Source organism: Phalangium opilio, unplaced genomic scaffold (genome assembly GCF_054372755.1).
Source record: "Phalangium opilio isolate 3A_F unplaced genomic scaffold, DU_Popi_V2 ptg000077l_1, whole genome shotgun sequence".
NCBI classification, from domain to species: Eukaryota; Metazoa; Arthropoda; class Arachnida; order Opiliones; family Phalangiidae; genus Phalangium; species Phalangium opilio.
In genome coordinates, this window is record NW_028324185.1 from 9,970,559 (window position 1) to 9,985,985 (window position 15,427).

The following is a 15,427-nucleotide window of genomic DNA, read 5'->3' on the forward strand; positions in this document are numbered from 1 at the left end:
ACACCATATCGCGTCTTTTACGTTATTTGCGATCTGGGTTGTAGAACCATTGGTCAGTACTTTAATGCTGCTCCAGACTTTGTCACATATGAGTGATTCAAGATCGTTGTTACTGTTGTCGTGTCAGGGACGCGTTTTGACTAGTACTGAAAACGAATCTTACCCCTCAGTGTTAAGACAGACGCGTGAGATACTTCTTCGCAAAAGAATGGACACTACAATGATTTCTTTCACTTTTTTGGGGTGTTACTGTATTGATAAATGTTTTGTCGAAGGTTTGATTAGGGGTTGTATATCCTATCTGACCTTTGTGCTATCATTAGTGAAGTCACCAATTGAGGAAATTAATGACTAAGTTATTTTATGAAAATCCACCACAACTTAATTATCATAACGATAATGTAAAGTTTAATTTACATTAACTAATAAAAATATTATCAATTCCACATCTACTCCAAATACACACAATTTCGAAAGTACGATACTAAAATAATACATTCAAATAATCGTTGGGAAATAATAATCAACTTAAAACTTACTATTTGTAATTGTATTTTACTCTGAAAATAAACTACTCTTTATTAATAATAACTTTTCTTCTTTAATAATAATTGTAAACAAGCAAAATGTAATATTAGTAAAATAAACTAATGATTTCGAAACACGTACACTGTTAAATACAAGTTGGGAAAACCAAAATATTACCTCTCCGAGTCAAGACGACTACTTACAAACTTATTTGCCCAGATATGGAAATGTTTCTTAAGTTAAAATTTATGAAATATTAAAGCAGTATACAAAGCATAGCAAATATACTGTAAATCAGACGACATTTTACATCCAATAATGATATACTTGTACACATTAAAATCATCCGATGGGGGGAAAAACGGGAAATGAAGAGATAAAACTTTGGAGGGATATTACCTTTACGTGTTTGTAAAGGCCTGATTTTCTACTCCTCAACTGTATGCCCTCTATGTTCAAAGCCATATTCACAACAGGGTTGCCATGTAAACACTATCCTCTCGTTTCACCTCAACAATTTTCTTAGTTTGTCAACATGACTGTTAACGTTACAAACACCAAAGCTTATTTGTGGCTACACACACTGAAAGTAAATGCGTACCATAAAAAGCATGAAAACACGAAGCTATTATCCGATTACGATCAGACCTTTCACTGGTCTGGGCTGCGTTCAGCAGAGCTCACCAAAAAAGACAGCGGATTTTGGAAATGTTTACCGGTGAGCTCTGTCGTCATAGCGTTTTATAAATGACGCTAGCGCAATAAAGCGTGCAAGGTACCAAGGCTTAACAAAAATTGTATGATAACATATTTATAGAGATAGATAACAACTTTTATAATTAAAATTAGAAACTAACATATCTCTTAAAATTCTCGCGTGATCAACTGGTTTCACGCCAATTAAATAGCTATAGTCCCATAGAGCTATTTGTATTAATTCCTCCATGGTTTTTTCGCCAAGCTGAGAACTACGCGTTTTACGTCACGTTATCCAAAAAGCCGACTATTTTCTTTGAAGACCGCGCTAGCTCAGCGCTAAACACCGTGACGTCACAATTCAAAAACAAAATCCCGTTATGCAGGATACTGCTAACAGCGCTGGGCTCTGCTGAACGCGGCCCAGATTTCCACCATGATTATAAAGGGTGCGTTCAGTAACGCTCAACGGATACCAAACGCGTTGAGCTCCGTTGATCAACGTGATTTCATGTGACGTATTAGGCTACTGAACGGTTTTTGCAAACTTTGCGTTGCATCATCTGCTTACAGTTCATGGAAATGCAAACGCAAGGACCTGCTAGCCGAAATAAGAGCAAACTCTGACCCGTAACTTAGCCAAGGCTTAAACTTTCAAACCCAATAACTTTTAAAGCTTCATAGATATAATTGAAAAAATTTCATAAAATAATTAACAGACACTATTCATTCGCATTCAGTCGATGTTACACCGATTTTATAAATAGTTCCGAAATTATCCATCAAATTAACTTCTCGAAATCGTTCAGGGAGATAAGTTTCCTCCATTGCTGCTACGTCACAAATGCGTTGCTCAACGAAGTAATCGGCTCTTACAGCCGATGACTTCGATGCCTCTTCGCTTATAATCGTGACGTCAAACCGGAAGTTCCGAAAATCGTTCAACGGAGCCTCCGTTGAGCGTTACTGAACGCGCCCAAAATCTAAGCCTAATTATTTAAAAGTGTATTTAACTTTCGGCTCACTCTGAACCGTTAATGTCTCTGCATTACAGAAACGAAAACCAAACCCAAGCGTTTACTTTTTGGTTCACTAGGCCTATTGACAAATAAAAGTTCATTTGACCAACATAGTAGCGTTGTGCTTGTATTCACTTTAGAAAGGATTATGCTATAAACAGATGTAGTATAGCTTAAGTAATATATAAACATCCATTTTAAATAATAATATTAAAAAAAATCTTTGGAATATCAAAATGAAATAGAGCTTTAAAGCTACAAAAGTACTAAATGCATCAAAATTACGAAAAATATTTCCACATATTCACTTTATATATATTAAGGATAAAGGGAATATTATGGTTCTGTAGGATTTCTTTACACATCAAAACAAAACGAACTTTTAACGCAGCGCACTACTGTAACAACGGACGGACACACACAGACAAAAACATAGACTGCTTTTTAACTCTTTCCGTATTAATTTTGAATTGAGAAACATGATTATCTTAAATATTAAAATAAATATAATTAATATTTAATAATTTCTTCGTTAGTTATTCGCCTTATTGAACGTTACATCGTTTTAAAAAAGAACAATTAAACAATCTTGAGAGACTTGACTAATATTGGCGTTTGAAATGAAGCATACGCCGGTTGCTTGGCCTTACTCAAATAGGTAGTATATAAGGGTGTTGAACTACAGCTAAAAGCAAGAACAACCGCAATTGCGAAAACCTTTGGTGGCGATCCCACCTTAGGGAGGCTAGACGTTTCTCGTAACCCTAGCTGATCGCCGCGAATGTCTTAAACCCAACGATGATGATGGAGTAGAAGCCAGGTGTACAGACTGGTGTCCAAGTGGAATGGACGAAGACCAGAAGATGGTGGTGATTAGAAGCCAGTATGTACAGACTGGTGTCCATGTGGGATGGACGAAGACCAAAAGATGGCGGTGATTAGAAGCCAGTATGTACAGACTGGTGTCCATGTGGGATGGACAAAGACCAAAAGTTGGTGGTGAATAGAAGCCAGTATGTACAGACTGGTGTCCAAGTGGAATGGACGAAGACCAGAAGATGGTGGTGATTAGAAGCCAGTATGTACAGACTGGTGTCCATGTGGGATGGACGAAGACCAAAAGATGGTGGTGATTAGAAGCCAGTAAGTACAGACTGGTGTCCGTGTAAGGTGGACAAAAACCAGAAGATGGTGGTGTGAGAACTCAAGTAGAGGAGCCATTTCCGTGACTGTGAAAGCAGTTCGGAAATGGCGAACACGTTTGCTCCGATTTGGAAACTGCGAACGCGGTCACGTGGGTGTAACAACAGACACACAGACACACAGACAGACACACACACACACACACACACACACACACACACGTCGAAATTAGAACCTCTCCGTGACATACGTCACTCGGAGAGGTAAAAAGGAACTGTTTGACACCTTTAGAGGTGTTTCCTAATGCATCCCCAGCAGCACCCCTATTGGTGTTTAAAAGCACCATTCGAGAGGATGTCAATACGCACCTTTGAAAACGGTGCGAAATAATACCTTCTCTGAAGGTGCTTTTTATATCCTGTGAGGTGTTTTTATCACTTTGAATAGCGGTGTATATTAATACCAGAAAAAGTGTTAATAAACCCTTTAAAAAAAGGTCTTTTTACCTCTCCGAGTGACGTATGTCACGGAGAGGTTCTAATTTCGACGTGTCTGTGTGTGTGTCTGTCTGTCTGTCTGTCTGTCTGTCTGTTGTTATTGACTTACACCCCAGGGGACCGTGTTCGCAGTTTCCGAATTGAAGCAAATGTGTTCGCTATTTCCGGACCGTATTCACAGTTCCCGGAAATTTCAAAACTTGAATCTATCCACAAATCAACTGGCCACTATTACTTCATCTGACTAGTCAATTGTCTATTCTACATGAATACCAATCTGTACTTATTGGCTTCAAACACCACCATTTTGTGGTCTTTGTCCATTCCACATAGACACCAGTCTGCACTTACTGGCTTCTATCACCATCATTTTCCGGTCTTTGTTTTTGTCCATCCCACATGGACACCAGTTTGTACACCTGGCATCTAACACCACCATCTTCTGGTCTTTGTTTTTGTCCATCCCACATGGACACCAGTCTGTACACCTGGCTTCTAACACCACCATCTTCTGGTCTTTGTTTTTGTCCATCCCACATGGACACCAGTCTGTACACCTGGCTTCTACTCCTTAAGGTTAAGACATACGCGGCGATCGGCCAGGGTTACGAGAAACGTCCGGCCTCCCAATGGTGGGGCTTCCACCAAAGGTTCACGCAATTGCGCTGTTCTTATCCATAGCTGCGATTCGACACCCTTATATACTACCTATTTGATGAAGGCGAAGCAACCGGCGTATGCTTCATTTCAAACGCCAATATTAGTCAAGTCTCTCAAGAATGTTTAATTGTTCTTTTTCAAAACGATGTAACGTTCAATAAGGCGAATAACTAACGAAGAAAATATTAATATTAATTATATTTATTTTAATATTTAAGATAATCTTGTTTCTCAATTCAAAATTAATACGGAAAGAGTTAAAAGCAGTCTATGTTTTTGTCTGTATGTGTCCGTCCGTTGTTACAGTAGTGCGCTGCGTTAGAAGTTCGTTTTGTTTTGATGTGTAAAGAAACCATAATATTCCCTTTATCCTTAATATAAAGTGAATATGTGGAAATATTTTTCGTAATTATGATGCATTTAGTACTTTTGTAGCTTTAAAGCTCTATTTCATTTTGATATTCCAAAGATTTTTTTAATATTATTATTTAAAATGGATGTTTATATATTACTTAAGCTATACTACATCTGTTTATATCATAATCCTTTCTAAAATCACAGTGAATACAAGCACAATGCTACTATGTTGGTCAAATGACCTCTTATTTGTCAATAGGCCTAGTCAACCAAAAAGTAAACGTTTGGGTTTGGTTTTCGTTTCTGTATGCAGAGACATTAACGGTTCAGAGTGAGCTGAAAGTTAAATACACTTTTAAATAATTAGGCGTAAATTTTATTATCATGGTGGAAATCTGGGCCGCGTTCAGCAGAGCCCAGCGTTGCTGAACGCGGCCCAGGGATTTTGTTTTTGAATTTTGACGTTACGGTGATTAGCGCTGAGCTAGCGCGGTCTTCAAAGAAAATAGTCGGCTTTTTGGGTAACGTGACGTAAAACGCGTAGTTCTCAGCTTGGCGAAAAAACTATGGAGGAATTAATACAAATAGCTCTATGGGACTATAGCTATTTAATTGGCGTAAAACCAGTTGATCACAAGAGAATTTTAAGAGATATGTTAGTTTCTAATTTTAATTATAAAAGTTGTTATCTATCTCTATAAATATGTTATCCTACAATTTTTGTTAAGCCTTGGTACCTTGCACGCTTTATTAGGCTAGCGTCATTTATAAAACGCCGATGACCCGTTTTTCCCCCATCGGATGATTTTAATGTGTACAAGTATATCATTATTGGATGTAAAATGTCATCTGATTTACAGTAAATTTGCTATGCTTTGTATACTGCTTTAATATTTCATAAATTTTAACTTAAGAAACATTTCCATATCTGGGTAAAAAAGTTTGTAAGTAGTCGTCTTGACTCGGAGAGGTAATATTTTGGTTTTCCCAACTTGTTGAGACTAATTTGGTGTTTTTAAATTCCATTGACGTTGGTGCTTTTTAATTCTGGTTAGGTTTAAACCATCACCCTTAATAGAGGATTATAATTATACCAGAAAGGTGTCTATAGACTCTGTAAAAGGTGTTTTTTGAAATTATTTTTTCCAAAACACATGAGTTACCATAGATTAGTCTATCAAAATAGCTGCTCAAAATCTGCTGCTCAAATCCAGTGGATTAAGGGTAAACGTTTTTCTGCTGTAAGCCTTATTCAACCGTGTAAGAATTGATATGCGTGTGAAATGGTTACGTTAAACCTTTACTGTATATCCTCAATAGTTCTATTTAAGGACCTGATTTACATCATTTAAAAGTGTACATAATTTTCGGCTCACTGTGAACCGTCAAGACCTCCTCAAAGACACACGAATTCAAGGAACCAATCCGAACAACGCTTACCAAAATATTTAGAAGTATCATTTAGTGAAACTAGGAAAGTTAAATTTCATGTTTACACTGTATATAAATGTAGTAAAGCTGAATTAAAAAGAAAACACCAAATTTGATATATTAATATAAAAGATCTTGGAATATTGAAATGAAACAGAGCTTTATAGCTACAAAACTACTTAAAGAATGGTAATGCCGAAACATACGTAACATATTTTTATTTAATATTCTACAATAAGAAAATGTTATGGTTTTGTAAGATATAATTTTATCCTACTCATGATATGCGTGTAGTGTTTCGACTCAGATGCAATCTTCATTACTCGTTCTATATTAACTTTCACTTGTGTCGTTCCGAAGAAAGAAAATTATCTTAAATATTTAAATAAATATAAATGATATTAATTTTTTTAATCGTCAGTATTTTACCTTAATTCTAGTTAAGTGGTTTAAAGAAGCGTTATTCTTAAAATTATTTTAAATATAGCTATTGTTGATGTTTGACTTCTAGCGTAAACCGTTTTCACAAATTTTGGAAATTTAGGGTATGTAAGGCAATTGATTGACAAATGGTAGGAATAAGCGCTATTGCGTGAACCTTTGGTCGAAGCCCTGCCATTGGGAGGCTAGTCGTTTCTCGTAACTTAAGCCGTTCGCGCGTACATCTTAATCCAAACGATGATAATGGAGTTGAAGCTAATGTTTCAGATTGGCGTGTATGTGGTATACACAGATGGTGTTGTCAGAAGCCAATAAGTACAGATAAACGTGTATTTCGTATATACCATTAGAAAAACAAGTGTGGAGATTGCGTAATGAAGTAGAATTTTTACCTCTTCGAGTGACTATGACGTCACGGAGAGGTATTGCACTGGACGTGTCTGTGTGTCTGTCTGGCACCGTGTTCGCAGTTGGCAAAATCGAAGCAAACGTGTTCGCAATTTCCGGACCGCGTTCGCAGTATACAGAAATTCGAAAAATGTTACTTCATTGCTATATCCATTTAATTTAACGTCAATAATTAACTATCCGTTACACCTTCATCTACTGTCTAACCACCAATTGTTTCACCCAATCCTAAACGGTATTTAATGGCTTCTAACATCAATACCATGCAATAGTCTTTCGTGTACACCACATACGCCTCACGCGGCTAGGGTTACGAGAAACGTCTACCTCCCAATGGCAGAGCTTCCACCAAAGGTTCACGCAATTGCGCACTTTCTTACCTCTTATTGTGAATCAATCACCTTTTATACCCTTAATTTACAAAAGTTCTGATATAGGTGTTCCCTAGAAGTATAACGTTAAAGATAGCTATGTTTAAAATTATTTTAGGAATTAAGTTTCTTAAACCGACTTAACTATAATTAACGTAAAATACTGACTATTAAAATAATTAATATCACTTATATTTGTTTAATTATTTAAGATCAACTTCTTTCTTTGGAATGACACAAGTGAGAGTTTATATAGAACGAGTAATGAAGATTGCATCTGAATCGAAACACTACACGCATATCAAAGTTAATATAAAGCGAGTAGGATGAAAAGATATCTTACAAAACGATAATATTTTCTTTTTGCAGAATATTAAATGGAAATATTTTAAATATGTTTCGGCATTACGATCCTTTTAGTAGTTGTGTAGCTATAAAGTTCTATTTCATCTCAGACACACAGATACGTCCAGTGTAAAGAGTCACTCGGAGAGATAAAAACCTGTGTCAAGGGGAAATTAAAGTATTTTTTATGAATTACTCTAATTCCAAGACATTCCAGCATATTGAACTCTTCGAGAATTATTTTCCAATGATTCAAAAATCATAATAAGTATGAATTCCTTCAAATATTTGGTATAAGGTAGTCCAAAGCAATTTTTAAAATCTTTGGGATATTTTTAGAATGCTTCACTATGCAGGTAGAATTAATAGGTGATTTCCCTCTAAGGTCATATCAAAAACCTTTCACTTAAAAAAAACCACCATATCAGCTAAAAATGTTAAGTCAAGCCCAAAGGTGTTTATTCGCACCATTCAAACAGATTTATATTAAAAACACTAATTCCGTTTTTTTAAAAAAATGGTTAAGGGTCAATTAACATCTAAAGGTGTTTATACGTACCAGTGAATCACCATTTCCTTAAAAAATACCTTAAAAGAGTCAACTAGCTCCTTTTTACGGAGAAAACACCATCTCAGTTAAAAAACAATCTAAAAAGAGTATATAAACACCTCAAGGTATTTCCGAACACCCATGAAACACCTTTTTTTCTAACAGTGTAGTTGTTTAACATTAGAGGATCGCCTGACTTAAATAATGGAATTATTTTAGCCTCCTTCCAGATATCGGGAAAAACTCCAGAAGTGAGTGACGAGTTAAGAATTCTACATAGAATAGGGGCTATTAGGATTGCAGTTCCCTTCAAAAAACACTGTAGAGATACCGTCAGTGCCTATAGCTTTGCTATTGGGTAATTTTTTTATGATGTCGAATACAGCACCTTCAGTTATTTCAGTGAAATCAAATTGGGGATAATCAAATTGACAAGTTAAAGAGATATCGGGGGAAGCACTTATTATGGCCTGGTTATGCGTAAAATGATTATTAAAGAGATCAGCCATTTGATTATTATCTGTAAGTACAGTATCATTATCGTTGGTTTTTAAGGCAGTTATAGTGTGATTCTTACATTTAATATAAGGTTTAAGGTTTTTCCACATAGTTTTTGGGTTTGACGGCTGGAGGTGGTTTTTAAAATAATTGTTTTTAGCGTTTTTAACTCTGGCAGTGACGGAATTCCTTAGGATACGGTAGGTTACAATCCTTGAGGGATCGTTATAAGATTTCTTTTTCTCAATGTTACGGAGGTGCATCGCGTGTTTAATATCATTTGATAACCATGGGGGGGAATTAATATATTTCCGATAATGAATAATAGGCATATAACAATTAATATTTGAAAGTAGACACTCGTTCAGATGTGATACTGCTTCGTTAACATCAGTAGTATTGATCTTTTTTAAATCAAGCGTTAAAGACTCTATTAGCTTATCTAACTTAACATTTCTCATATTTCGAAATTTAGACATTGTTTTTTTTTGGACGTGGGCATGATTTTTTTCGGATTGCAAGAATGACATCGTGGTCTGACGCTCCGTTCGGGATTACAGTGGTATATTTAATGTTATTGGGATGTGAAGTATAGAAATGATCGATGAGAGTGGCGCTGGATAAAGTTACTCTCGTAGGGTCTTGAATTAATTGGGCGTAAGAGGTCATGGTCGCTTTTAAAAGTCTTATTTTAGGAGTTGATGGTTTTAGGAGTAGATCAGTATTGAAGTCACCTAATATGATGAACTCTTGCGTAGTGTCGGTATGTATTTTGGAAATTAAAGTTCCCAGGTCCTCAAAAGTGGAACCAAAATTGATATTTGGGGGGCAGTAACAGCATAGAATATTTGTAGGCTTTGTATTTTTTTCATAAAGGGAGCACCATAGGAATTCAAGTAATGAATTTTCGGGTTGGTCGTAAACAGTACCAAGGAAGATGTTGAGAAAAATGTCAAGAAAATTCGTGAAGCTAAGGAACACAATGTTCACGTTGTATCTGAAGAATTTTTAAGTGCTGTGGAAAATGGAGGTTTAGTTCTTATGATCCAACAATACAGCATAGCCAGTTGGGGTGGAAATCCTGAAGACAGAATTAATTCTTATTCTGCTGAAAAAAGACTCAAAAGTGCGGCTGTAGGAAAAAGTGACTCAACATTCTCATCTGGAAAGAGTACGAAATTTAAACTGACAGTGAAAGGCAGCGTAGCTGTTGAACTAGATTCAAATCTTGAAGCCTTCACACACTTGTTAGAAAACGAAGAAGGACCTTTCAACGCTGTTCTCGCAAAAGTCGACATTACTCAAGGATGTAATTAATTTTACAAGCTTCAACTTCTAGAGTCAGGCAAAGGAAACAATTACTGGGTGTTTTGGAGCTGAGGACGTGTTGGAACTACCATTGGTGGAAACAAGACGGAACAGTTTGCCACTAAATATGAAGCTGTTGCCGAATTCAAATGGCTTTTCGAAGAAAAAACAGGAACTCCGTGGGAGTTTCGCCACACTGCCTCAAAGGTTCCTAATCAAATGTATCCACTTGACATTGACTATGGCGCCGAGAATGGAACTTTAGAAAAACTGGTAGTAGGATCTGGATCTAAACTTCCCAACACCATCCAAGAACAAATTCGCCTTATCTTTGACGTGGAGAAAATGAAGATGGCCATGTTGGAGTTTGAAATTGATCTAAAGAAAATGCCATTAGGAAAATTTTCGAGAAAACAAATTGAATAGGCGTATTCCGTTTTGACGGAACTCCTGGCTTTACTCGAAAATGAACGTGTCAATAACAAGAAAGCCCAGCTAATAGCTTGCACCAATAGATTCTTTACGCTAATACCTCATGGAATCGTTTTTAACCCTACTACACCGCTACACCGCTACACCGGGGGGCCCAACCATGGGCAAGGCCCGAACGCAGGCGTCTATATCCACTAATAACTGTATGATCTGTGCAAAATCGATAGTCGGGAAACAAAATGCAATCCCATGTAAAACGTGTAAATCAAAGGCACACAATAAATGCCTTAAAATCTCGATCAATGACGCGAAACTACTCTACAAACCAGCCAGTACGAATGTAAAGAGTGTAAGAAAACAAGACCACAACTCCAATCGGACTACTCATCTAATTACGAAGATTCTGAGCCCGAATCCGAGGAGATGGACAAGATTGATAACAATGCCTCAAGAAAAGGTAATACTCCGTCCAATATGGACGAATTTATTGACAACCTAAATGAGTTCTTCAGACTGGGCAGCTTAACCAGGGACAAAGACAGTGCCATAGTCCATACAATGGCCTCCTTATCGGAAATTCTTACCTTCATTAACGTTTTACAAAACGAAATAACTAGTCTCCGCCAAGAAGTAACCCTCTTAAAATTAAATCAGAACATGTATACCAGTGCAACACCCAAAAGTAATCAAATTAATCAGATACACCCAGTAATTACTAACCCTACCAATATGGGAGCCCACTGGCTCAACGGCTTCAAGGACATACCCTTACGTCAGCCCACATTAAAAAAAGTAACGGACACAATTCACAATGTGCAAAAAACTACTAGCCAAGCAACGGCACGACCTAAAACCACCCCCCTTACCGGAGGAAAAAAACTCGAAACAATTGTAGCCGTGAAAAAACCACCAAAACAACCTAGAGAGAAAGCATTATTCATCTCACGCCTACCGCCGAATCTTATCGCGTCTGACCTTAAAAATATATTGAATCTGGGACCGAACTAAAAACAACACAATGCACTAGAATACGAGCAAAGTCCACCAATTACTCTTCCTTCCATGTAACCTCAACGGATAAAAATGAATTTGCCCTACTAAATAACCCACAAAATTTTCCCATGGACTGCATCATAATGGAGTTTAGGGGATACCTAATCGAACACCGGAAATACCCACTGTCCCCAATTGAGCCAGCTGTAAACAGCGAGCTGAGCGAGGACATTAATTTAATATCAGAAGAAGTTTAACACCCCTATCTCAATTTATTACCAAAATGCAAGAAGCTTATGTAACAAATCAGATGAACTCTATACAAATCTCTTATCAACTAATTATCCTATTATATGCATAACGGAAACATGGATGAAAAACTCAGACTTAAACGATGACTTCTTTCCCCCCAAATACAAAGTGTACCGCTGTGATAGAAATGATGGGCGTCGGGCTGGTGGGGCTCTTATTGCCATACACGACAATCTACAGGCAATACGTAGACCAGCACTCGAAAAACCCTTTGAATCTGTTTGGCTAGAGCTAAAAATAAGCACCACAGATACACTTCTAATTGGCACAATATACCTACCCCCAGACACCTCAGTAGCCTCCTATGAAATCTTAAAATCTCAACCTTCCAAACCATAAGGGTGACATAATCATCTTAGGAGACTTTAATCTACCCGGTGTAAACTGGAAAACATGGAAACTGAGCACCTGTAACCACTACGTAAAATTGAAAGGTGAACATATTTTTGATATGTGTCAACAATCTCATCTGATTCAAATGAGTGATATATTGAACCACCAGAACAAACAACTTGATCTCTGCTTCACAAGTACTCATACTTGTCAGGTTAAAACTGCAGAACTAGATCTCATACCGAGAGACCGATTTCACCCACCAATAGTACTTGCTTACCATAAACAACCAGTCACATCAAGAATTAGGGATGCAAAGTACGATTTTCGCAAAGCGGCCTTTCTAGGAATTTATTGTCACCTCAGAGACAGTGACTGGAGCGCTATCTTGACCTCTAAAGACGTGAACTATTGCCTCGACTCCTTGACTACTGAGATAAACAAAGCACTCAATCTTCATATTCCAAAAACAAAAATAAACACTGCTCGCAGGAACTTATCCTACTATCAACATTGGTCCTCTGAAGAACTCATCAAAACCCTCAAGAGAAAGAAACATTACTATAAAAAGTACAAAAAATACTCCAATCCCAAGGACAAGGAAAACTATAAACAACAGCGTACACAAGCAAAGAAATTAATAACTAGAGATAAGTTAAACTACTCGAACCGTATAGGAGAGGCGGTAAACAAGGACCCGAAGCTATTATGGTCTTATATTAACAAGAGAACTAAAGAAAAGAAACAGAATATCGTACTCACGAAAAACGATACCTTACTCACCGACAGCACCGATATAGCAAACGAATTCGCTAAAACCTTTGCCAACATCGCGGATGACAATGCAGATCCCAGAGCCAAATGTACCAATTATAATCCGATCGTAGATACATTCTCTAGATTAACTATCACCAGTGCCGATACTACACTTGCCATAAAAAACTTAAAATTCGTTTCTCAACTGGGAATGACAGGATACCCAATTTAATATTAAAGGGTTGCCATGACATCTTGGAACCTCTTTTAACACATATCTTCATCCTCTCCCTTGAACAAGGCACATTTCCGGAACAATGGAAAACAGCTATCGTTTCACCAGTATTTAAAAAGGGATTTAGCGGAGACGCCAAAAACTATCGGCCAATTTCACTCTTAAGTTCCCTCAGCATGGTATTTGAGACAATCATGTACAAATATCTCTACTCATGGTTCTCCAACAACTTACCAGACACACAACACGGTTTCGTACAAGGCAGATCTGTCGAGACCAATCATCTATCTTTTATGGAGGAAGTTAAACCAATAGTCACGCAAAGAGGACAAGTGGATGCAATCTACATAGAGCTCTCAAAAGCATTCGATCGCGTCTCACATACCATTTTACTGGCCAAACTACAAACATATGGAATCAAAGGGTCTCTCTTGGACTGGATCAATAGCTATCTATCGGGAAGACATAATATCATAAAATGCATGACGTCACGACAAACATCTCGTACCAAGTTAATTGTGGAATCCCACAGGGTTCATAACTTGGCCCTTTATTGTTTAATATTTACATAGCAGATCTACCAACCGCGATACAGCATTCATCACTATACCAATTTGCAGACGATCATAAGTTAGTCAGTAAAATAAATAACATAACTGACTGCGAAAATTTACAAAAAGACTTAACGAATCACCTACAATTACACTTGAAACTCAAAATTTCTAAAGTGCGAAAACCTAACAAAGGACCTTGGGATCTTTTTTTGACTCAAAACTTAATAATACAGTTGAGGAGTAGAAAATTGGGCCTTTAAAAACACGTAAAAGTAGTATCCCTCCAAAGTTTTGGTTTTCCCAACTTGTTACCGTCTACTCTACTTTCATACTTCCCGCCTACTTCGTTAATAAAAGGTCTTTCATACACTATGACACCTAGACTTAAGCCTAAATTCCCTAAGACGTGACATGGGTTTCAATAATAATAATAATAATAATAATAATTAATAATAATAATTCGCGCCAATTTACTTTAAGATATTGGTGATATATAAGTAGTTTTCAAAGATACATAATTAATCATTTGTTTACAATATCATAAGTTAGAACGTTATAAACTAGTTCGAGTTGGAATTATTGATGCATTAATTTTTATTAAACTTTGAATTCCCACATGTATATACTTTAACTCGCCCCATAATGGTAGTATATAAAGAAGTCAAATCCTATATTTTAATAACAAGATAAAATCCCTATCAGACCATTCATTTATTATTTTCCTCAAAAAATAAGATAAGACACGCCAACGGGAATAGATAACCTCATCTCCAATTGTCGTCATGAGATTACACGCCAACATGAGATTACACGCCATCATGAGGTTTCACGCCAATTTCGCCCTATCAGTTCACGCCAAGTCTGACATCACACTTTCACGCCAGTTTCTCACGCCAGATCACGCCACTGTTTTAGAACTAATACTATGCTACTACTTATTGTATTGTTGTTATGGCAAACAATTGTAAAAATAAATATATTTTTTATTTAAGTTGTTAGATATTATACGGAATCTCATTGGTAATGTGTTGAATTTTGAATCGCGATGCTCTTATATTAAAAATATATATAATTATGCATTTCAATTTTTTCAACAAAAGATGTAGAATTATAATTTGAAATTTTTCCTAACGTTCATTAACTTAAAATTATCCCTCCCCCTTTTAACCTAAATGTAGTCAAGTAGCGTCTCGGCTACTACTAGAGCCCCTGTTAAACTTTATTCGTGGAGGAAACAGGGGCTCCGACAATGTGGGGGCTCAGACCCCACCTTCTGGAAAGCGCTCCTTGTTTTGACACTATAAGGAAAATATTAATGGCCTTTTCTTGTTGCGATAATAGAGCTATTTTAGTTTGTTTCAATTATTAGAATTAGGTTTGTATTTTCATTGAGATAGTCATCCCTATCAGCATATATACCCTAAATTCCAAGTAAATATATTCCGTTAATTATACAACTAGCACGATTATTTTCAGAACGGAGACGCTCAATGTTTTCAGGTTGAATTTTAAAATACCAACCACTTGGTATCGCTCAGAAACGCCAATCAGTGACTGCAA

General features: G+C 36.7%; 1 protein-coding gene across 1 annotated transcript; it reads left to right on the plus strand.

Moving 5' to 3' along the window:
* Positions 1-12,440: 12,440 nt before the first annotated feature.
* LOC149657635 (uncharacterized) lies at positions 12,441-14,835 on the plus strand. The gene is made up of 4 exons (XM_089844732.1): positions 12,441-13,205; positions 13,319-13,817; positions 13,889-14,040; positions 14,626-14,835. Exons 1-4 carry the CDS (start codon positions 12,441-12,443, stop codon positions 14,833-14,835), a joined length of 1,626 nt encoding a protein of 541 aa, XP_089700858.1.
* Positions 14,836-15,427: the final 592 nt, after the last annotated feature.

Bases quoted from the DNA above. Each gene is read 5' to 3' on its own strand.
- LOC149657635 (XM_089844732.1), top strand. From the start codon at position 12,441: ATGTGTCAACAATCTCATCTGATTCAAATGAGTGATATATTGAACCAC. The intron at 13,818-13,888 runs GTACCAAGTTAA...TTTACATAGCAG, and splicing joins GACGTCACGACAAACATCTC to ATCTACCAACCGCGATACAG. The intron at 14,041-14,625 runs GTGCGAAAACCT...CAACGGGAATAG, and splicing joins TGAAACTCAAAATTTCTAAA to ATAACCTCATCTCCAATTGT.